The sequence below is a fragment of the Monodelphis domestica genome, chromosome 2, assembly GCF_027887165.1.
Source record: "Monodelphis domestica isolate mMonDom1 chromosome 2, mMonDom1.pri, whole genome shotgun sequence".
In the NCBI taxonomy this organism is placed as follows: domain Eukaryota; kingdom Metazoa; phylum Chordata; class Mammalia; order Didelphimorphia; family Didelphidae; genus Monodelphis; species Monodelphis domestica.
The window spans coordinates 101,792,024-101,814,959 of record NC_077228.1 but is presented as its reverse complement, the minus strand read 5'-3'; the positions used below and the strand labels follow the sequence as shown (position 1 = coordinate 101,814,959).

Below are 22,936 nucleotides of genomic sequence, written 5' to 3'. Positions count from 1 at the left end.
ATTGACTAGGTTGTTGTGGGGAAAATTCTTTGTAAGTACTAAAGGGCTACAAAACTCTGAACTATTATTAAAGAGTATTAAACTTTTTTTTTAAACAAAGCATAAGATTATTCATAAGGTACAGCGAAAAAGTTCACAGGCCATAGAATCAGAGGGTCTCATTTCAATTCCTTCTTCTGATGGTAACTACCTGTGTAAACTTAGACAAGTCATGGAACTCCAGTGAGTCTCTGAACCTTCACCTGTAATATGATGGTGTTGGATCCCATGACCTCTGTGCTTCCTTCAAACCCTAGAGCTATGAATCTATGACTTTTTTTTCTAGTTCATGGTGCCCTGGATAGTTATCAACTGAATAAAATTTATACATTTCAATTAAGATTTTTAACTTGCAAAATCTTTAAATACAAAATGGTTACCCACAGAACAGATAAGACTAATGCAGATTAGGAATTTTGAGTTGCCTTCTTTAGAATAGACCCTATTCCATTCAAAGGACTTATTTGAAGAACTGGTTCATTCAATACTCTATAGGCAAGGAAAAGCCAGTGGGAATGGTAATCTTTGTGTTTGAGCAGTAGTTTTTTTCTTGTTTTGTTTTTAATAAAACCCTTACCTTCTGTCTTGGAATCAATACTGTATATTGGTTCCAATGCAGAAGAGTTGTAAGGGCTAGACAATGGGGGTCAAGTGACTTGCCCAGGGTCACACAGCTGGGAAGTGTCTGGGGCCAAATTTGAACCTAGGACCTCCCATCTCTAGGCCTGGCTCTCAATCTACTGAGCAACCCAGCTGCCCCCAGTAGTTTCTGAATAAGTAATAAATATTTTCAGGGTCATTAGCTCAATTATACTCTTCCAGCCCTGCCCATCCTGACAATATACTCTCTAAATCCAGGTAGAGAGAAAAATTAAAAACATCCAGAGCCGCAACCGCAGCTACAACTACCACAACAAAACACAGAAACATCTTTTACTTCTTTCCCTGACATAGGAGAAGCTACTTTAGAAAGTAGCTGACCCCCTGCCCACCCCCCTCACTGGCAGACTTCAAGCAAAGACTAAAAAAGACCATTTATTGGATATGCTGTAGATGAGATTTTTTATTTTTTCATAGGTTAAACTGGATGGCCACTAAAGCCTCTTCTAACTCTGTTCTGTAATTTTGAGAGATTGAATGTGCTTTTGGGAACAATATTAGCCCTGACATTAAAAGGGTTTTTTAAAAAAAGGTTTTCTTCCTTCTCTCAAACTCCTTATTAGATTATTTAATTTTGCAGTCAGAGAAAAAAAAAACCTGTTTGTATGTGTTTGTGTGTGCCTGTGTGTGTCCTATGTCTGTGTCTGTGGATGGATGGATAGTGGGTGTCATTCAGACTTACCTGTAGGGTGCCAAATGAATTGGCAAGAAAGCTATAATTAGAACTCATCAGTCCAAGGACCAGTCTCCTGGTGAATGACAGGAAGAAAGGAAAAGTCCAGCAGAATCAGCTGGCAGACTTAGGTATTGTGCACATGCTTTCCTTATCACACTTCTTAAGAAAGGAATGCCCAAACAAGTTTACTTAAGAATCAAGCTTAGATTGGGTCATATTCCATAGGCTTTTAGACTGATGAGTGAGGCAGTATGGTATAGCCAGAGTAGAAAGATGACTGGATTTAGAGTTAAAAGACCTGGTTGCAAGTTTGACTTGTATTCAACCATAGACTAGCCCTGGGACTATGGATAGACTTAAACTCTTCATGTCACCTTCCTCATATATCAAGTGATGTTAGTTAATAAGACATATAAGACCTACTTCACTGAGTTGTTCTAAGGAAAATTCTTTGTAAACTGTGAAGTGTCTTGGGAATTGTGAGTTTTTATCACTGAGGTTTGAAGAAAGGTATCAGAAATAGTTTTTAAGCCTACTAAAATCTGTCTGAGGATGGCTTTGAAGATTGACCACAAGAAAATGAAGCCTCTTCCATATAAAAACTTCTCTGCTTTATAAAGGGCTATATAGGAACTGTTTTGATTTGACTTTGGAAATTGCCAAGTTCCTGTGCCATACATTTTTAAAGTAACTTTAAAAATCTTCCTCCCCACCCCCAGCAAAACTAGTTAAGAAATTATGTGGCAAAATTACTTTAGATTTGCTGCTATTGCACAGGTTAGACTCGTTTATCTAAGGGAGGGTTTTAATCTCCATACCCAGAATCCTCTTAGGGCTGTGTGGTTCCTTTGACCCAGTGATACCACTACTAGGAATATACCTCTAAAGGGATAAAAGAAAGAGGAAAAAAACCCATATGACATAGCATATTGACAGCAGCATTTTTTGTTTTAAAAAAAAGTAAAAACAAAGGGAATACCCATTAGTTAAGGAAGAACTGGACAAATAATGAGGTACATGTAATGGAATATTATTGGGCCAATGGTACACAAAATCAGAAAAATCAGGCTTTTATCAACTGATACAGAGTGAAATGACTAGACCCAGGGGATCAGTTTACATGATGACTATGTGTTAATACTATAACTGAAAAAACCCTTAGAAACTATAAGACTTAAGGACTCAGGTCAGTGTAATGACTAATCATGACTCTGGAGAACTAATGATGAATCATTCTTTCTATTTCTTGGCAGAGCAGTGATGGACTAGATGTTCAGAATAAATCAATTGTGTGGATTTGTTTTGTTTAAATACACTTGTTACAAAAGAGAACTTTTGGTGGCAAAAGTTTTTGGGAAAAAATGGGGAAGGATCATAGAATGATTTTTCTTGAAAAAAGGAAAGGAGTGCCAATGAAATGTTTAAAGGAAATAAGAAGTTCAGAAGGAGTTGTTCTTAGAACTATATAATAAGCATAATACTTGCTATTTAAAAAGCAAACTATATAATGAAAATTCATAATTTTATCCCCTTGTTCTGTTTTTTTTGTATGAAGAAATGTTTATTATTTCTGTTAATATCATCATCATCATCATTTAGGATATCTAGTCTCTTTAGATTTGAAACTGATATTCATTAGCTACTCTAGACTTCCTATTCTTATTTTCTTGCCTAGGAGAATTGCCATCACTCAAAGTTGAGGTGAAATAATTGGAAGCTAATTTAGTATCCTCTGGATTCATAAACATAGTTTTTTTCTTCATGGAGGTCTTGTTTTTGCATCATTTCCAAAGATGGAATAAAAAATTAAATTAAAGATCACAGGCTACTATTTGACACATATCACTTCCAAATGACTAGAAGGAGCTAATGCTAACCAGAAGACATCATCTCACAAATGATTTGGAAGGCTGTGGTTAAAGTAAATTTTTAAAAGCTCACTATTGGTCAGTCTATTGTCTTTTTTACTGTTCTCTATTCTCTGCACACTCTCTATATTTTGTATTTACCCCTAATTCTTCTTAGGAGGGAATGGAAGATATATATATATATATATGCATATATATGCATACATTTCTATACATGTATATATATTAACACAAGAGATGCCTATAGACATATATTTCTTTCTTTCTATCAATCTATCTATACATATATCTATATACTTTATATGAATTAATGCATCCTAAATGTAGCACTGAGGGTTAAGAATTTGCCATTTGCCAATCTGCCATAGTATCTACAAGGTAGAATACAAAAAAAAAATGACCTTAATCCTCTTAAAATTTTTTGAAGACCTTCCCTCCATCCCAAAAAGAAAAAGAAAAGAAATAAAGAAAAGATCTCTTTGGCTTAGACTACAACCCTCTACTCCTTTCTTTTCTCAAAAAAAATTTTTTTTAATTTTGGGTATTCCCTGAAAGGATATCAGAAACCTTCAGGGGACCCTAGGCCAACCTTGGACAACCACTGCTTTAAAGAATCAATTATTTCCAGGATGTTAGGAACATTTGTAAAATTCTTGAGATTTTTATAAGGCACTGGATGCCATTTAGTTTGTTACTGATGCACTGCTCTAAATGGTACTTTAGTGTTCTCAAAGAATCATCGCAGTTTCCTGAATGGTCCTGATCATTTACTCCAAAGAGGCAAGCTCTGAATGCCCTGCAGAGGAACCCTGAGAAAATTTCTCTCACTGATTACTAGTAATACTATTATTAGATTATTGAGATATTAATGAAAGCCTGGAGATTTCTTCAGTAGCCAACACTTATCTTTTTGGAGGTGAAGGGAACATAGTATGTTTTGTCCGGTACAAAAGTTGTGTACCTGTCAGTTGCTGTGACATCTTTGAATCTATTTTGAATGTGGGAAATTTCAAGAGGGAAGATTTCATCTTTCAGCTATAGTAAATACACATGGCCTTTTAAAAAATTTAGATTATCCTAGTTAATGGTATCATGCTTATAGGAGTCAGAGACTTCATGGATAGTGGAAGGAACACTGGATATGGCAAATGAGGACCTTTTTTCAAGTCCTGACTTTACCATTTACTTCCTATGTGACCTCAGGTAAATAATTTGATTCAATTAAACAAACATTTCTTAAGTAATTACTATTGTTCAGATCACTCTACTAGGCACTGAGGATACAAAGTCAAAAAACAAAATAGTCTCTGCCCTCCAGAAGCATACATCTACTGAAGAAATAGTCTTCTGGGCTTCCCTACCTGTAAAAATGAAAGAATTGAACTATTTGTTCTCTAAGGATACTTCTCTCTCTAAGTCCAATCAATTTTTTTGCTGTAGATATCTTATTACTGCTTTGCAAACTTCTCAGACCATCAACATTTTTCATCAATTCCCTAGAATCAGCATTCTTTCTTACAATGTTGATGTCACAATAGAAAAATGGGCAAGTGCTTTATCCCCAGGTTAAGTAAGAACCTCGGGTCTAGTCCAAACTCTTTATTTTATACTTAAGGAAACCAAGAATCAAATGAAAAAGCTTCCATGGTGAGTATTCTTTTTCTTTGTCCAGTATCCTCCAGAGCCTATAGTCCACTTGATAACCACTAACATCAGAAGTTGAGTTGGATAAAGATTTTCCCTTTCATTGAGGTCTTTGAGAGCAGAAACTGTCTTTTGCTTTTCTTTACATCCCCTGAGCTGAAAACAATGCCTGGCACATGATAGGCACCTGAGGCTTAAAATGTCTCTTAGAATGTTACAAGATGTGCAGTGACCAGAGATTGTAGAGGCTACTGCCCTTTCCCAGAGGGCATCAAAAAGCAGAGAAACAGACTTTTCTGGCTCTTTAGATTACTGACTAATTCAACCAGAGACTTAGCTGTTCGTGGACCACTACTTACTTGTCAGTACCCTACCCATATTTTTTCAAGGTAAGATACAATTAAAAGTGCAATGATGTAGTCAAATAAAGATCCTTAGGTAAGCAAATAACACAAGAGATTAAACATTTACGATAAACCAATCCATTAGAGGTCTAAAACCTGAATCAAATAGATTAGCCCTGGTTATTTTACTCATTCTCAAATGGGTAAAATGTCATCCAAAAGACTATAAACATCTCATTGGTATCTGCTTCCCTAGGTAACCACTTTACTAACCAAACGTCTAGGTAAACAGGTTGTAAATACTTGTTAGACACAACTGACAAATGGTGTCTTTTGCATTCTTTGAAAACTATATATAACTGTCTCAAGATGTTGGTCTTTTTTTTTTTTTAAAGTTAAAAGCAAACTCCTAAAGAAACTAAGAAATAAGCACACCACATTTCAGAAAACTAGTTAATAACATTAACAACTGACAAATATAGAATGAAAGGTTTGCAAAGCACTTTACATATGTGATTTCATTTGATAAATGACAGAATAAATCCCATTTCTGGCATTGATGCTACTGGTTTAGTGTAATAAATCTGAAAGTTTAATTGAGTTATACAGTAAAAACCTATCATCACATAGTTCATTATGACTAGCTATCTTGGGTCAAATTTCCTTTCCCAATATGGCACACGATACAAGTCCCTTATAAAGCTATGTGACAATGGTCTTGTTTCTGTCCCCCCTGCTATCATTTTTATAAGAGGTTCTAACTCTATAAAACATACATGAAGAAATGTAAAATGTCATCTCGGTGCCAGTAACTTATTAGGGCCAAAAGCAGTTATTCCTCTCCTTGCAGGGAATAATCGGTAATGGTTCATGACCTACCTTGAGTTCTCGGAAGAATATGCTACTTCTGGCCCACTCAACAATGGAAAAGAGCGTTTGGTCAGCCATTTTGCACATAAGCCCAAACGTATTGAGCTTTTCATGTTTGCTTCTGTTGGCTTGCTCTTGCTGCAAGTATGCCATGATTTTGGCTTGGACTTGTGGCTCATCTGGCTCACACTTCAAAAGTTCCAAGATCAGATGTGGAATACTTGCCGGCGAGCTCGTCTGGTAACAACTGTCCATGTATGAGTAACCCATTATTGACTCTGGAGAACTAGTGTAAGGATCGGGGTACTCAGACTTGATAGCTCGACTTGGAAAGTGGCCGTAGGTTTGGTAACCTTGCAGGCTTCCATGGGGTGGCATGGCCATGCTAATGGGGGAGGTTACAAAGGGACTTCGGTCATAGTCTGTAGGAGGCAAGGCAGTATGGTTCAGAGGTAGGCCTTTGGAAACAGAATGGATGTTCTGAATCGCAGAGGATATTGTCAGATCAGTGGGCATTGCTTGGATCACCTGAGTCATGGCTTCCAGTTTAAGTCCATTGGCTCGGATAAGAGCTTTTTTCTGTTGCTTCAGGGCCCTGTCTCTTTTGTACATTGGTCCAAACTTATTTCTTCCCCCTCGCATTCGATCTGCCCTTACAGCTGTTGGTCAAAAAAAAAGAAAAAAGAAAAAAGAAGAAGGAAGTAGGAGTATAAATAAAGTGCAAACCAATAGCATTCTTCAGTTCAAAAAACACAGTTCGGAAATGTTGGAAATTGACCAGAACTGTTTTTTTGTGTGGTTGTTTTCATCACAATAGCTGCAGGATTCCAAAAAAGTCATGTCTTTTTATTTATGAATTCTTTCCTGCAAATGTGTTTTGTCATCAGAAAAATATTTTGGACATGTTGGGTTATATTAACCCTTCTGTGGACTTGGAGGGGGGCTTTATATCTGTCACAAAATAAAAAGGACTTTTTGTGTTGCTCTTTGACACTTTTATTAGGAATGAATGTTAGTGTTCTTGGGAGAGAGTGTCATGTTGACTTGGGATTCTGTTCATAGACCCAAATTGCATAGAAATTAAAAAAAAAACAACCTATTCAGTAACATATTCCTAGCTTGAACTCTGACTATTTTCACTAGGACATCTTTCCCTTGCAAAACCATCATGGTCATTTCATGATAAAAGTGTTAAGGGCATGCTATTTTGGGGAAATAATTTTTGATTCCCTTCGAAAAGTATGTCATATTATAATTTCCCAGAGAAAATAAGAGGTAATTTGGAACATGTTGGTGCTATTATTACTTTACTATTATTAGCATTAGAAATAACGAAAACAAATTTAGTTCAGTAACTGTCTTAGAAGTATATTTTGCTGGGTTTTGTCATGCAAACATTTCTCATCATGATATATATAGAGAGAGTCATAGAAACTGTTGACCTTCTAAGGGACCTCAGAGATCCCTAAGATCACAGAATCTTAGGTCTAGAGGGGAAAGATACCTTAGAGATCATTTAGCCTTACACCTCATTTTATAGATAAGGAAAGTAAAGGCTGGAGGGGTTAAATTACTTGTCCAAGGTCACATAACTAAGTAAGCAACAGACCTGGGATCCTTATCACTTTATCAATGAAGAAGTTTCTACCCAAAGTGATATATCTAACATCAGGTAGCTACTTAAAAATACCATATCCCAGGCTTTTTAACTCCAAAATCCAGCTTTTTTTTTTTCAACACAAGAAGACGTTTCTCAAGCTTTTTTTTTTTGTCTAACATATCAGTCAGTAGTTATTGTCAAGCTCACACAAGCCAATGACAGTTAGACAGAAAACAGAACCCTCTGACAGCTTGTTGGCATAGGATTTACAGCTTGAAGAGGTCTTAGAAATTATGTAGTACTACTATATCTTTTCCCAGATAAGGACACATTAAATAGATTCCCCCAAATCATAGAGGCTACTCAGTGACAAAGCTATGATCTGAACCTAGGTGACTCTAAGTAGATTGTTTAAATTTGGAGAGGTTAATTTTTTGAGCTTCTTATCCTAGAGATGTAACATTAAAACTATTACATAAATTCTGGGTATTAATTATATAGCACATTATCATAAAGGCTCTTGTACTTTATAAGATTTAAAAATCTGTGTTGTTTTTAAAATATCCAAATTCGCAAGTCATGGAGAGGAAAATAGATACACTACTGGGCATTTAAAATTGCAAAAGGATATTCTTTCCAATATCTATATCTATATCTAGTCTATTATCCTCCTGTCATTGAAATATACTTAACGGAATGTTACACTATGATTGGGACAATGAAATATGTAATTTAAGAAAAAAATAAATGAAACTGATATAACTTTGTACTGTAGAAACTCTGAGTTTGGACTTTTAATGAGGGTGTGTAATAATATATTCATTTTGGATAATATCAATAAAAATGAAACTCAACCTTAGTTATTGACTCCACATATATATGGCATATGGGAGAGAATTTTGTGCTTTCTGAGTGAAAATTTTCCCCGTATTGTACAAAATTTTAATTATCTTTTAGTTATTACTACTAAGTATAGTCATACTTTTTTGATAACCTTTCAGTGAGGATACCAGAACTCTGAATGTAGTAAAATGGTACCCTCAAATTAAAAGGCTTTCCTGATTTCATATTAGCAATGACACTGATAATAAGGTGAAGTAGCTATCTCTAAGTTTTTAAATGGAAGCTAAAGGAAATTAAAAAAAATTCAGTAGGAATTATTTGGATCTCTTTGAGTATTTGTATAACTCCTGAGTTTTATATAAAAGAAGAATAAATTAAAGTGGTCATTTTTGAACAACTAAAACAAATAAGCATTTGATATCAGATGCATCCATTGAGGGGCCATACTGAGTTTATAAGATTTGTTTTTAAGCCCTGGACACTTCATAGGTCAAAGAGTGGAAAACAAACACAGCAATAAATGATGAGTTTCAAATTATTTGCAGCAGTCCCAGAATATATTCACCTTATATACTCATACTTAGTACATAACAATCACAAATATTCATCTTTCAATACCAAGTTTAGAGAAGCATAAGGAATCATTCTCTTTTGCCAAACCAATGCTAGCCACTTCAGACTATGTGATTTTTTCACATAGATTTCTTTTAGAATTCATAAAAGAATTAAAGAAAATCCTTCAGTGAACTCATACCACTTCTCATTTTTCTCATATAGATTCAAAAAATAGCTCAAGAGAAAAACATATGGGAAAGATGTCACATGAGAAATTACCATCACAATTAAGACTCTTTAGTAATTACTTTGAGGCTCATGTCAATATATATAACCAAATGACAGTTATAATCACATATAAAAATACAGACCCAAACCAAGTGATGAAAATCTGTAATAGATTAAAAAAAGATCTTTATTCATGTTCCTATTTGTCCTAAATTGAACTTTTGGTTAGACTTCTCTTCTTAACTGGCCTGACCTTATGTGTAATCTTAAATATACTTGCCTTCCTCTCCTTCCCTTAATAAAACTATTTGATTAAGTTGGTTGCTATTTGTTTGTTTCCATTGGGATTTATCTACTTTTTGTTGATAAATAGCTAGAATTTATGACTAGGTAGTTGATGGCAGTCAAAATATAAAAAGCTGACATATTTTACAGGGTAGACAAGGAAACAAGGTAGTTTTTTTTTTCCTCTGAAGCTAAAATCTTGTAGGAGATGAGTAGGCAGTATAATCTTCAGAAGAGTCTTCTTACCTTCTAATTTCATTCCGACACTTAGACATTTTTGAAATCGACAGTAAGGACACCGTTTTCTCTGTGTTTTGTCAATTTGGCAGTTCTGATTTTCTATGCATGTGTACCTTTTGTTATTTTGAACTGTTCGCTTAAAAAAACCCTGTAAAAGAGAGAAAAGAGTAAGATATATAATAACTCAAGCACCAGGCTTCTCTGTTGGTGATTTCCTTAAAATAAAACATAAAATCCTTTTTCATTACCCAATTTGAGCCCTGATGTGGTTCTGTGGTTTATTTTACATTTCAGCAGGACAGACCCTCCAAAAAAGTGCCAGGCTATAATTCAGATTTTCTGGCAACAGGGCTATATTACTGTAGATTTACGTCAAATTTTGCAGAGACTTGGCTGGAGACTGTTCTTTTCCTAATAGCCTGAGAATAAGACACCCTATATTGACCACTGTTTTCTATGTATGTGGGTTTAAAATATGTCCTGCTTTTAATATTTGTATTTCATATCTAGATATTTTTGGGGGATTGTTATTTTAAAACAATCTGATACAAATTAAGTAATAAATACCTTAAATGCAGTGAAAATAGAATTGTGTGGCACCACAGATCTTTCGTAAATGCCAACACTGGAAAGTTAGCACTTGGGAGAATTAAAGAGTAATAGAGGGAAGTTATAACTGTGATGAGATATATTCAAATATTGAAACTTTTTTTTTTAAATGGGGAAAATGGTAAAAAAAAAATTTAGCCAGCATTTTCCATAAGAAAACACAAGTTTGGATGCTGGTAGTGTTTTCCCTATCTTTCTTTACTTCTCATTTCAGAGGAATTTTGAATAAATTACATTTGTAGTTTTATAACAGATCTATAAGAATGTTGCTTTCTAGGTTCATCCTGTTAGTCATATAATGAAACCTCATTTCTCATTGAGGAAGTTTACATAATACTTGATTTAAATAATTATATAGATTTTTCCACATTAAAAATGCACTAATAAAAAAGCTTATCATTTCATTTTAAGGTTTAAAGGTCCTTAATTCATACAATACCATTTCCTTAGTTGAAATAAGTTATGCATGACATAATATGAAAATGATAATAATACTGTTATAGGGTATTATTCATTGTGCTTTGCTTCTTTGACATACATTTCCAAATATATACTTACATAATCCCTTTAAAGGATAAATGAGAATGAAACTATAGAAAGGTAAATGGATATTTTTATTTTAATGGCTAAAAAGTAATCTTATCACTGAATACTGACCATGAGGGTAAAAGAAAATATATTTGAGAACTATATTGATGTTTCCCTTGAAGAAAAACAATGCTCTAAGTATTTATTAATCACCTGAAATCAATAGTTAGGGCTGTTGGAGGTCTTTCTCCAGTCACATCACTTTGAAGCAATAAAATATTTCAAAGTATTGAAAATGGCAACGGTAATTTGGAACAACATTGTTTTCTCTGCTTTTTGATGTAAAACAGAGGTGCTTTTCTAAGAATTTTCCCAAGAAGTGACCTCCCATCATTTAAAAGAAAATAGCCTAAAGAGCCCATTTAGTGGCACATTAATTTTGGTTCTAACTTTTAAAAATTTCTAGTTAGCAATGTGTACCAAACCTTGCAGCTTTCACAGGTGAGAAGCCCATAGTGGTACCCAGACACTTTATCTCCACAAACTGGACAAAGTTCTTCAAGATCTTCATCGTAAGAGTAATTCACCATTTTAAACTGAGACACTGAAAGAAGCCAAAAAAAAAAAAGTAGAGACATATACACATGCACACAGAGACATATTTTTATATACATCCTACTCAGTTCCAGGAGTTTTGATGCTGTGCTCAAAAAGATTTCAGGACCTGGTGGGGTGGGGGCAGACTTTTCAGAGATCCTACAAAATGAAGAAACTTTTACATAACTCCTGTTGGCATGAGAAAAGAAAAAAAACATATTGAAAGTAAAACAATAAACAGCTTATGGAGCCAGAGAGTGTAGACTTTGTTTTAATTTCTAAAGTTATCTTTAAAAGTGTTAAAATCATCATGGCACAGAAATTGAATTACTCTAGAGCACCACAAATTAGAGAAGAAACACTTACTTAAAATTAACTCTTTAAGTGTCATTCAAACCGCCCTGAAAAAGGCTAACTCCAAAATAACACTTGAAGGGGGGTGGTGGTGGTGGTATTTCCCCTTTCTCCTCCCAACACAATCCTTCCAGCAGCCTGGCTTCCCTTAAATGTCTGTTATGATAATACCAAGGGACTGCACCAATTAATCTACCAAACAAGTTCGCTCCCCTCTTGGCCATTCTACTTACACTGCTGCAGGTTTAAAAGACTCTACTGCAATCTAAAACCCTAGAAATTTGATTCTGAGAAACAGCCCCTCTTTAACAAAAGTCTGACACTCCCTGGGCTCAGATCTGCTAGATTAATCGAAACATCCAAGTTTCCGTATCGACAGGACTCCTGTTCTGTATCTACACTTTCATCTCCCCACGGTGGAAATTCTCCTGTGAAAGGGGGGGGGAAAGGTGGAGGAGAGAGAAGGAGGGAGGAGAGGGAAGGGGACCCAAAGAAAATCAAACAGGAGGGTTGGGAGGTACACACTAGGATTTGGTTTCTGGGTGAAGTATTGAAGACCCGTAATGCATTTCACATGTTTCCGATCATCGTTGCAAAATATAAACACCTTTAGATTTCCCTGGTCAAGTTAAACCTAGTCAGTTTCCAAAGACGCGCCGGCTAACCATCCCTAGATCAAGTAACCAACTTCCTATAGAGAAAGGACTGCGAATGGCTCGCTGTAGCTTAAAAGATGAATAAAATGTAAACAGGAAGGTCAGCAGTTAGGAGACACTGAAATATATCTATGTATATCTACCTGATCCAACCACTCTCTCTTTAGTGCATTCGCAAGAGGCGGCTGCCGTCTTCCAAGGGGAGAAAAATGCTGCCTTGAGCTATTAGGAGAAATCTCCGAGCGGGAAAAGGAACTGGATAAAAAGGCAATTGCCCAGCTCTGCTTTGCCGGCACCCACTCCTGCGGACCCTCCCCTTTCACTCCCAAAGTAAAGGCGAGATCTCCCCTAGTTAATCCCTCGTCTCAGTCCCACTCTCCACCCCTACCCAGCTTGGCTCCTGTCGACCTGCTTCGAAAACAGAGCCCGAGCTGAGTTTGTTTTAGGTTAATCAATGGCATTTTGCAGCCTGGCGGGGGCGGGATGGGGGAAACGGACGCCGGGGCAATAACAGAAGTTTCCTTTCATTTGTTTACCCGCTAAAGGGAGAAAAATGTTTTCTCCCCAAAGCCTCCCGGACTCCCAAGAACCCCAATGTACAGCACACTCTAACTACCTGTTCCATTTGCCGTCATCTCAGCAATGACAAGCAAAGTTCTCTTTGCCTGTGGGTTTTGGGGGGCCCTCGGATCTAGGGCAGCTGGTAACAGTCCCAAGTCTGCAGAGCAGAACGTGATGTCTTAAAGTTGGAGCACACAGCAGCAGCAACAGCAATAGCGAAAGTCGAGGATTGCTTCAAAAATGTACTCGACGGACCCCTGGAGATGCGGGGTACTTGAGGAAGAACTCCAGTTCTACCCTTGCTTCTGAATGAAATTTATACCATGCCAAGAGGAGAAATGTTCCGCGGAGCTGGCGGCAAGGTTATGAGGCTCAAGGAAAAGCAGATAAAGAAATAAAGGTTCTTCACGTCTTATGGAGAGCCCAGTTAGCGTCTGAGGGGGCTGTTATTCAGGCTCCCCCACTTCTATAGCCCAGCCTTCGGGGCTTGGAGAATGTGTGTCGCAAGGCTAGAGGTTGGAGACTTGTTTGTTTATGCGCAAATCGCTCCCAATGATTCTTGATTTTGTTTTCATGGGACTTTTGGAACAGTAAAAAAACAAAAAACAAAAAAACCAAACCAAAAACGAAGTAGACTTCACGTAAAATTGTCCCCTGCCCCCAACGCGCCTCCCCCCCCCCCAATACTCGTCCTATAGATTGGAGGAGGCTCAGAGAATGCCGAACTGCCTCCCATTCAGATGCTCCCACTTTCCAGGATAGGGCATGAAGAAGATGGTGGTGATGAAGGTGTGTGTGTGGGGGGAGGGGGTAGTACTTCTCTAGCTTCAGAAAAAAGCCAAAGCCAGACCGGAGAGGGGTGTGAGCGAAGGAGGGAGGAGGAAGAGGAGGACCCACTTTTCAGAACTTCCCAGTGATCTAGATGGACAGGGTCACTATACCCTGGTCAGACTCATTTAATAACTTGGGCGAACAGAACCCATCCAAAGGCATGCTTCCTCTCCAGCTCTAGAGTCCCTCTTGCAGCTCTAGAGAAAAGAGGGACGTTGCGTGAGAAATGAGGGACTAAGACTGGAAACTAAGAAACTGAGTGACAGGCAGAGAAGTTGCCCAACTAAGGCTCACTGGCTGAGCAGTCCTGAAGTGGAACTAAATAAAAAGGCCCTTTTCACTAGTGGACATTTTCCAAAGGAGAAAAGAATCTTGTTCTTCTTGATTTCTCTTTTAGTCCTCAGACAGACACCTGCCTGCTACCTGGTTTGGTTATGGCTAGAAACACTGAAGATACTTGGGAACGAAATTTCTCTTTCCTACCTGATTCTCTCTCCTACCAAAGATGGGGGTCTGATAGAATCAACAATGTCTATAGGCCTCCCTCATCTCAAGCTAGGCATTGAACCCACCACCCAATCCTTTGAGAAATAAGATTGTGTGGGACCAACTTTTTCTCAGCTCACTAATAGGGTAGAAACCGTCCTACTTTTAAGAAATAAGTACTGAAAAAGCTGAATAACTTAAAAACAAGTTCTTCCTTATTTCTCCCTTTCTTTAAAATGCTTTTAGCACCTCCTCCTCTTTAAAAATTAGAAAACAAAAACAAAAAAAAAACTCTACGAAACATACTCCGGAGTACAAATGAGGAATGAGTAACTTTTCCTATTCAGACTTGGGTGTCTGAAACAGCCACAAGGATACAAGCCCATTCTTAACTGAAGTCCCTTTCAAGTAAAAGAGTTTAAAGGGAATCTCTCTTCAACTCTACCCTCTTCATCTTAATCTACATCGCCAGATCGTTTATGGAGTTTTTGCCGCTTGGGGTGAACTGAACGGCTGGGGCAATCCATTTAGATACTCAAGAGCTGATCTTGGGGGAGATCTCAGATAGCGAGTCACCTTGCCCTCTGTAAAGGTTCAGAAATGAATTGGGAACCCCCCCCCCCCCCGAATAACTCTGTAGGGGCAGAAAGGTTACTAATTTTAACCTCCCACTCCCTCAGCCACCCCTCCCAAGCAAACTCCATTCTCGGGATAGGCCTTCTGCAGGAGTGTAGTCCCCATGAGCCCAAGAGGGGACGAAGTCCTTCTATCCCTTGGCCCTTAACTCTGTGCTTTCAGTCCCGGTCCCTTTAAAGTTCGCTAAAGGGGGATGGCAGGAAGTATTCCGAGATCACAGACCAGGCAAACACCACATCCTGAGCGGCGGAGGCGGTGAAGATGGAAGAGCACCGGTGACTTTTCCTCACATTGTTCCCTCCCACTCCAGCCAGCCTGCGTTCCCCCACCCCAGGGCAACTGTGATAAACTTCTAAGCAGCTTTAATGCAAGCCAGATCTGGAGTTGCTATTTAGGAGTGCGGTGAAAATATAGCCATCGGAATTTATTTGTTTTCTTGTTAGCAATCAAGAGCCAGAGAAACAAATGGGACTTGCATATTCCCAATACTCTGATTGAACTAAGTGCATCAGGCTAATCCCGCCGGTCTCCCACCCCCACCCCTTCCCTTTGCGCTAGGTTGTGTCCGGGAGGGGGTGCCCTTCTGGTCCCTCTTTTGATGGCTTTGAAGTTGGCCACGTCCTAGCTCCCAGAACTTTTAGCCTGGGAGCCTCTAAAGGCAATCCCTTCTTAGGCAGTCCTCTCGTCCTCTCTCTCTCTCTCTCTCTCTCTCTCTCTCTCTCTCTCTCTCTCTCTCTCTCTCTCTCTCTCGGCAATTTACTTAAGCAGAATCGTTCCTTTTCCTAACACATTCCTCACCTGAAGTCAGGAACTCTGAAAGTCAAAGTAAAGTTCTAACCAATTCCTCCAGGTTCATAACGTACTCTCACTTCTAAAGAAAGCTTCTCCTGTTTGGGTTATTGCTATTATCATCATTATCAACGTTACTGTTTAAAGTTCTGACCAGCCTCGAGACTCCCGGCCGAAGATCTCAACATCACCAATTAATTAGAAGCGGTAATTAGCCCTAGCTCGGGAAACCTCCGCCCTGAATTTTTCAGAAGTCATAAACTTTTATTGAAGGCACCTAGGGAGAGGGATGACCCCAGTTTCAGACCAATTCGTAGCCTGAACCCGAGTCGGTCAATCACAATGCCCGGCAAGCGAGAAGGCAGCCAAGCCTCACCGGGGAGTCAGAGCCGGGGAGCAAGGGAAGAAGGGAGAGAGAAGGCGCCGACCGGTGCCGCCTTACCTTGCATGTTTTCCGGCATCTGCCCCTGTTCCCCATGCGATCGGGCGAGTCCTAGGGCTTCCGTCTCCACTTTGGGCAGCATGACAAGACGGCTGCGGGCGGGGATGGGGTGTCCGTGTCCGTCCGGAAGCCCAGCACCTGGACACGGGCAGTACAGATTCAACTCGAGCGGACAGGAGAAAGGGGGCGATCGGAGAGGGATCACCCACCCTTCTCCTCCCCTCCCCTCCCTTTTCCTCCTCCTCCGGCCTCGGCTGCTCTCCGCCTCCGGCCTCTGAGACCCCTCCTGCCCAGTGCTGTCCGGCCCTGCCCTGCCCTTTTATGTACGTTCTGCTCTACTCTGCTCCCGCGCTACCCTAGAGCTGAGAAAAAGGGGGAGCGCAGGTTAAGGGGCTAAGCGAAGAGCGAAGAGCCCGGACGCCTCAGTCTGGCTTTGCCTAAAGCGGCAGCAGCAATTATTACTGCTGCCCGGAGGCTTGATGCATGCGGAGCTCCCAGTCCGGGAGCCCTTTGCTGTGGCTGCTGCGGCAGCGGCTTCTGGCTGCTGCTGCCGCTTACTACTGCTGCTCCTGGACAGGGTCTTCCCTTGACTCCTTTCCCTCTTCTCCCTCCCTCCCACCTTCCCTCATGCTCTGGATCAGCAGGGGTCTCTCTCTCTCTCTCTCTCTCTCTCTCTCTCTCTCTCTCTCTCTCTCTCTCTCTCTCTCTCTCTCTCTCTCTCCTCCTACCCTCCCTTCTCTGTCTCTTTCTCTTTATCAGAAGTGTTGAGTTCTGAAGTTTAGATTTAGCTTTCTTGCCTGGTTTATTCCTCTAGCAAAAAGCAGGACTTTTCAACCAAGTGGTACTGGTGCAGGGAGGGGAAAAGGGAGATGGGAAGGAGGGAGGTAAGTTCTGGGGATAGAGGGAGATGGTTTGAGGAAGGGGTGAAAAGGTGGGGATTGGAGTAGGGGTGGCGGTTGGGGACTCCAGGGTTCTGACACCACCGGTCTAACCAATGAGGAAGAGTTGCACACCGTAATTTTCTTTCATGCCTCAGCCTCTTATGCCTCCACCCTCAGGGTAGCTGCTAAATCATTCCGAGATCCTGTTGCTAGTAAAGAGGCAACCTCTGTCTAAGGAGCGTTGGGAAGTCCTGGAATCAAAGAAACTGATCTAGGCTTGGGTCTTAGGGAATAAGGAAAAGAGACTGGGTTGCAGGTGGGGTGAACAGAGGTGGAGAGATAACCACTTAAAGGAAATAGAGAACCAGTGGATTGAACTCATTTCAGCGTTTTTCTGAAATGCATTGTGCTGGGGAGGGGAGGGTGTCACTTGTTCAAAGGTCTCCTTTGCTTCATAACCTGTTCCCCTCTTGGCCTCTCCAGTCATATGGCAAGAATGGCTCTCTGATTCTGCAAGTCCCCAAAGGTCGCCCCTGAGGACGACACATGACAGGCTAACAAGGTGAAAACCAACAGTTGCCGGAGTGGGTGGTGGTGGTAGTGGTGTCAATAAACCATCTTTTCACACCTTTCCTTTTTATTTCTGAGGGTCCTTGGGCGGGGGTGGGGGGTCTTACTTTCTTCTTCTTCTTCTTCTTTTTTTTTTTTGCTTCCTACTTTGACATAGCCGAACCTGTATGTTCTGCTCTTCAGACTTCGCAGATTTTGTGAACTTTTTTTGTCTTTTATAAAAGACACAAAGATCAGTCTGGGCTTTCAGTTTTCATTCTGGTGCCTCTGCCTCTTTGGGGGATGGATCTGCATGAGGTCCAGCATTTTAAAGACGTTTTAAAGAACCATCTGCTACGCAATAGCACCAACCTCCGCCTCAGCATTCAGTGAGTAGCGATCTCTTCAAAGTTCTCAGACCTCATCCCAACAAGATGAAAACATTCTTTCCAACATTCTGCGTGCATTCCAAATGCCTCATATTCAGGATCTGCGACTGTGATCCCATAATTATTGCTGCCTATCTCAATACACTGGGAAGGATTTGAATCTCAAAAGATCCGAAACGGCGTCTATTTGAATAGCACTGGGATTATGCATTCAAGACCCCACTGTCCACTAGTTAGGGTAACGTTAAAAGAAAAATATTGGAATCAGTGCCTTGCATAATCTGCATTTTTATATTAAATGGAGTATGTCCAACTGCTTACTCCCCCTTTCCATCTGACAACTTTCATTTTGCTTTTCAAAGTTTCTGAAGCCACAAGATTATATAATGTGGTTTTTTTTAGCCAAGTTGTCAGGTTTCAAAGAAAAAAATCAAAGACATAGATTTCGGATTATTATTGTTATTATATTATGATTTTAAAAGATAGTGACTTTCAAGTGCCTCGGGCTTTCAAAATTGCATTTACAACTTGATAGTTTATTTGGAGTTGGAAAACATAAGGGTTCAAATCCGGGTTTTGCTACATATTCCCCATGGACAAGCAGTTTAAACTCTGAGTCTCAGTTTCCACATCTGTAAAATGGAATTAGGTTAGATAACCACTAAGGCCTTTTACTCCTTTAAATCTAAATAATTCAGATGATATTAAATTGCATCCCCAACACCCAACAAAAAGTAACATCTTCATAATTTAATTTCTCTAAAGCTTAGAAAGAGTCACCAATGGCTTTGACCTTTTCTGCTATGGTTAGAGAGTACTCTTCGTCTAAACTCTGAAGATTAATGAATATTTTAAAAAACTCACAAAATGCCCTTTACAGCAATTCAAAAAACCTCTCTAAATCACTTATGTACCCCTTTCCAAACTGGCACCACTAGTTTCTCTGATCCAGAGAAGATCATGTTCTGAGGTCTTTATATTGACCTGAGTTGGGTGTCTTGAGATTCAGGTTCTCTAAAACCTGGAGGAGGGGTTCCGGATTTAGGGACAGTTGCGGAATGGTGGAGCAGGGTTTGGGTGGGGGTTTGGGGGTGGGGCGCCAAGAGGGAGAAATCTTTTAGGACTCCTGGGATTACTAGGTTGTTGTCCTTTCTACAAACAATCTGGGGGCTTTTTGATTACCAACTGGCGAGTGAGCTGGCGAGTAGAAAACTCCAACTTTTGAGTATAGAAAAAAAAAGCAAAAATAAAACAAAATTGTCGTGGGGGTGAATCAGCAGCCGCTACAGCTTAGACCCTACCTAACTCTTAAACCAGCCCACTCCCAGAACACCTAGAACCTTCATTACCAAGGGAGAGGTTGGAAGCTGGTGAGAATGAGTGGTAATTATTATAGGAGCAAATAGACAGAGTCCATTATTTTCCTGTAGTGAACCTTCCTAGGGGGGTAAACGAACCTCCTCTCCCTTCAGCCCCCAAACTGTGTCGCGATTGCCGGGGCCTGTGGGAGGTGGAGGAGGAGAACTCACATTAATATCAGAGAGGACTGCCAACTGGTGCCCTGACTCTTGCTTTTCCGCTGGCCTTGGGGGCTTCTCATTTGAACCTCATTTGGTTACTGTCTTTAGCTTCCAAGAGGCACAAGATGCGGAGAGCTTTTTCTGGGAGTAGAACCTAAAATAATGGAAACCTGTGGCCAAAGGAAACCCTGCATTCAGCAAATCTCCAGTGGATGGCCTGGCGGCCTAGCCTGTTCTTTCAGGTTAGCCTCTCCATTCACCTCAAACCATGTTCTTGAGGCTTCTTCGAGCAGCCTGGTCACGCTTAGGGCTTGAAGCAGATCTACTGTGACGTCTTCACAACAAGCCAGTCAGGATGGGGAAAAGTTGAAACGAATTGTTTACTTAAAACCAGGTCCTATTCAGGGGATCCTTTGCATCACTTCAGAATGAGACCGGACAACTCCCTGAGTCACTGGCTTTACCTTTAAATATCACACTGAAGTAGTTTGATACAAATAGGGTGGCAGTGCTAATGGACCACTCTCACCCCCGGCGACACACCCTTACTCCCCCATGTTGGATCCTCAGGAAGCAAGTTTCACCGCACCTGCCTTCACTTTTCCACACCCCGCCCCCCTCCCCATCATCTAATTTCAAAGTGCTTCTAACCGTTCAGGATTGACGCCACGAAATAGTCTGTAAATATTTAGCCCCGTGGCTGTAAAAGATTTGGACTAAATTATTAGTTTCTCAGTCACTGGAGCTAGAAAGTGTATATGGGGGGGGCGGGGGGAGCGGGGACACTAAATCTATGACGGGACAGAGAGATTGGAATTATGGACGGATGGACCAGTGCAAGTCAGATGGACCATTTCCCAGAAACGTAAGACCCCCCCCCCCTTTCTGTTGGTGGGGTGCGAACAGACAACAGGTAGCTTTCCATTATTTGGCAAAACGTCTTTCCCAATCTGGGGGTGACTGGGCTCTAGTTTCTGGGGATAATTTAACTTGGAGCTCCTCAAAGCCAGGCCTGAGAATCAGGCACCTTGAGCAACCCTTGGAGGAAGCTCCAATTTAATTATCATTTTACTCCCATTTCTTCTAGGCCTCTCTGCCAACTTCTTGCAAAGTGCTCCCCCCACCCCCTTCAGCTCATCCTCCCTTCTTACAACCAAGACTTCTCTCCTGAGTTCACCCGTCTTGGTTCTGACTTTGTCTTGAAGGTCTTGATTGACGGTTCCAATTATAAAAGATGATGGCTTGGGGAGGCTCCCGTAGCCTTGATTAGCCCTAAGAGCACGGTCCTAGAATATTTTATCCATCCACGGGGCTCCAATGGATGTGTGTGCTTCCATTAACACCAAAGGCTGGGAAGCCAAGGAGATCTATTCTGCACTCCCCGCCTCCCTCCCTCCGCCCCCCATTGCATACACTTGCATTGTCTCATTCCCCCTCATCCACTTCCCCGTTTCTTCTCTAGCGGCCCTTCCCCCACCAGCCCCCCGCTTCTCCTCCCCAATTATCGTTCCAACCTTTCACTTCCTCAGCTCCGCACTCCAGAGAGGGCACTGAGAACAGCCGGTACTTGACATGACAAGTGCAGGGTCGCTCAACCCTGAGGACTTTTAACCTGGTGCAGGCTGGACAGGGCAGTGAAATGTCAAGATTTTCAAGAGTGGTTCTAGTTTCCCGGCTTCTAGTGAGCAATCCGAGCTTTACAGACTTTGTAAGTTTCCCTGGGCTCTCAGCTAGTCGAGCGCTGTGGAGAAAGAAGATAGAGGAATCCTGGACGCAGGTTCCCCTAAAGAGCTGATGTTGGTTCTTCCTTAACTAGAAAGTCTCTACTTTTGTCCCAACAAATTTATTTCCCATGGGATCATCCCACAGTGCCTAACCCCCCCCACCCCATGTTAACCCGCCGCTAGTGGTGGCCAATTAGAGCTATTAGAAAAGCCAGGAGAGTTTATTCTTTCTCTCACCAATGTATCTGGTGTCTGCTCAACTTTAACAGCGCTAGGAGCAGCAGAGACTATATAAACATTAGCACACAAGCAGACGGCAGAAATCCGTGGCGGGGAGAATAGAAAACTTAGCGATCTTCCACAGATCCCCACTACCACTTAGTTTTGCATCCCGACAGGGAATGCATATCTGAAAGCGTTCATGCAGTAAAGAACCTCAAAGTTACTCCTGACTTCTTCTGGAAAATGGGGATATCAATAACAATGTGTTCCTGAAGAAAGCTCTTGGCAAACCTTAAGAGTGCTATATAAATGGGTTATTATTATGATTATTATTAATATTTCTGGAGCTTTCCAGTTCATGTTTCAGGGAGAGGCAATACATTTAAGTAGAACTTTACATATTTGCTAAACAGTATTTACAAGCCCAGGGGTTTCTGAAAGAAAGCCTCTACATTCAACTGGAGCACATTTCTCTTCTGGAAAGCATACCTTTTCTGGGGAAAAACAAAACAAAACACATTGCACCTCCCTTTGTAAATACAGTAGCCATATTTCTTTCAAAAGCCCAGTGTCAGAGGCATGCCTTGTTACCCCCAACAAACTAGGAAACAAGTGTCTTTTATACCAAATCTGCAATGTACTTTACCAATTTAAAGATCTTTTCTGTAATGGAAATATGAAATGTAGATTTGAAGCAGTTAGTTGAGTACTTTAGGCAAAAACAAACAAAAAAACTACCCTAAACTTCCCCCACCCCATCCCCAAACATTACTGCCATTGCTGGGTTATCTGGGCCTTAATCTTTTGAATTGCCTGACACACAGCTACTTTCCTGGAAAATTACTGAACCCTCCCCCCCCCCTTTTTCTTATTGTAGATCCTTGTGTCAAGTTCTAGGACCATGTACCCACTTTCTCCTTCAGTGCATTTCACAGGGAATTTTGAGATCTAGATCTTCCTTGCTAAGTCTTGCAAAATTCTCTGAGGATGATGGGAAGAAATGAATTCCTAGAAGTAGTCTAATCTCTCCTCTTTACTGTAATTGTAAATGGGTGTGTAAGTCTTCTTCCTTTAAAAGTAGAACTCACTAGGCTTATGTACCTTCCAGTCCATCTGCTACCAACCACAGAACATTAGTTACATTCCACTCAACCATAAGTGACTATTATTTTAGTTTGAACACTATGCAGTCAAAGAGGCCACCAGAAACTGTGATGTTTCTGGGGAAATAAAATGAACACGTACACATAATTCTACAGAGCTTAATGTTAGAAAACATTTAGTTGTGGCAAAATGAACTTACTATTGAT

General features: G+C 40.4%; 1 protein-coding gene across 5 annotated transcripts in view; it reads right to left on the bottom strand.

The window, feature by feature from the left end:
* Positions 1 to 22,936, bottom strand: part of NR5A2 (nuclear receptor subfamily 5 group A member 2) — a 174,331-nt gene that overhangs the window by 144,448 nt on the left and 6,947 nt on the right. The window contains exons 2-6 of one of the 5 annotated variants that reach the window (XM_056815692.1): positions 21,195 to 21,421; positions 16,342 to 16,479; positions 11,475 to 11,593; positions 9,859 to 10,000; positions 6,111 to 6,760 (exon numbers count right to left, since the gene is read on the bottom strand). In XM_056815692.1, coding sequence (XP_056671670.1) covers positions 6,111 to 6,760; positions 9,859 to 10,000; positions 11,475 to 11,593; positions 16,342 to 16,423 — 993 coding nt within the window. In that variant the 5' untranslated portion in view covers positions 16,424 to 16,479; positions 21,195 to 21,421. Of the gene's footprint in view, positions 1 to 6,110; positions 6,761 to 9,858; positions 10,001 to 11,474; positions 11,594 to 12,739; positions 13,059 to 13,212; positions 13,782 to 16,341; positions 16,480 to 21,194; positions 21,422 to 22,936 lie in introns of those variants that run through there. The other 4 variants (XM_001377396.5, XM_007481029.2, XM_007481030.3 and 1 more) reach the window with 4 other exon arrangements.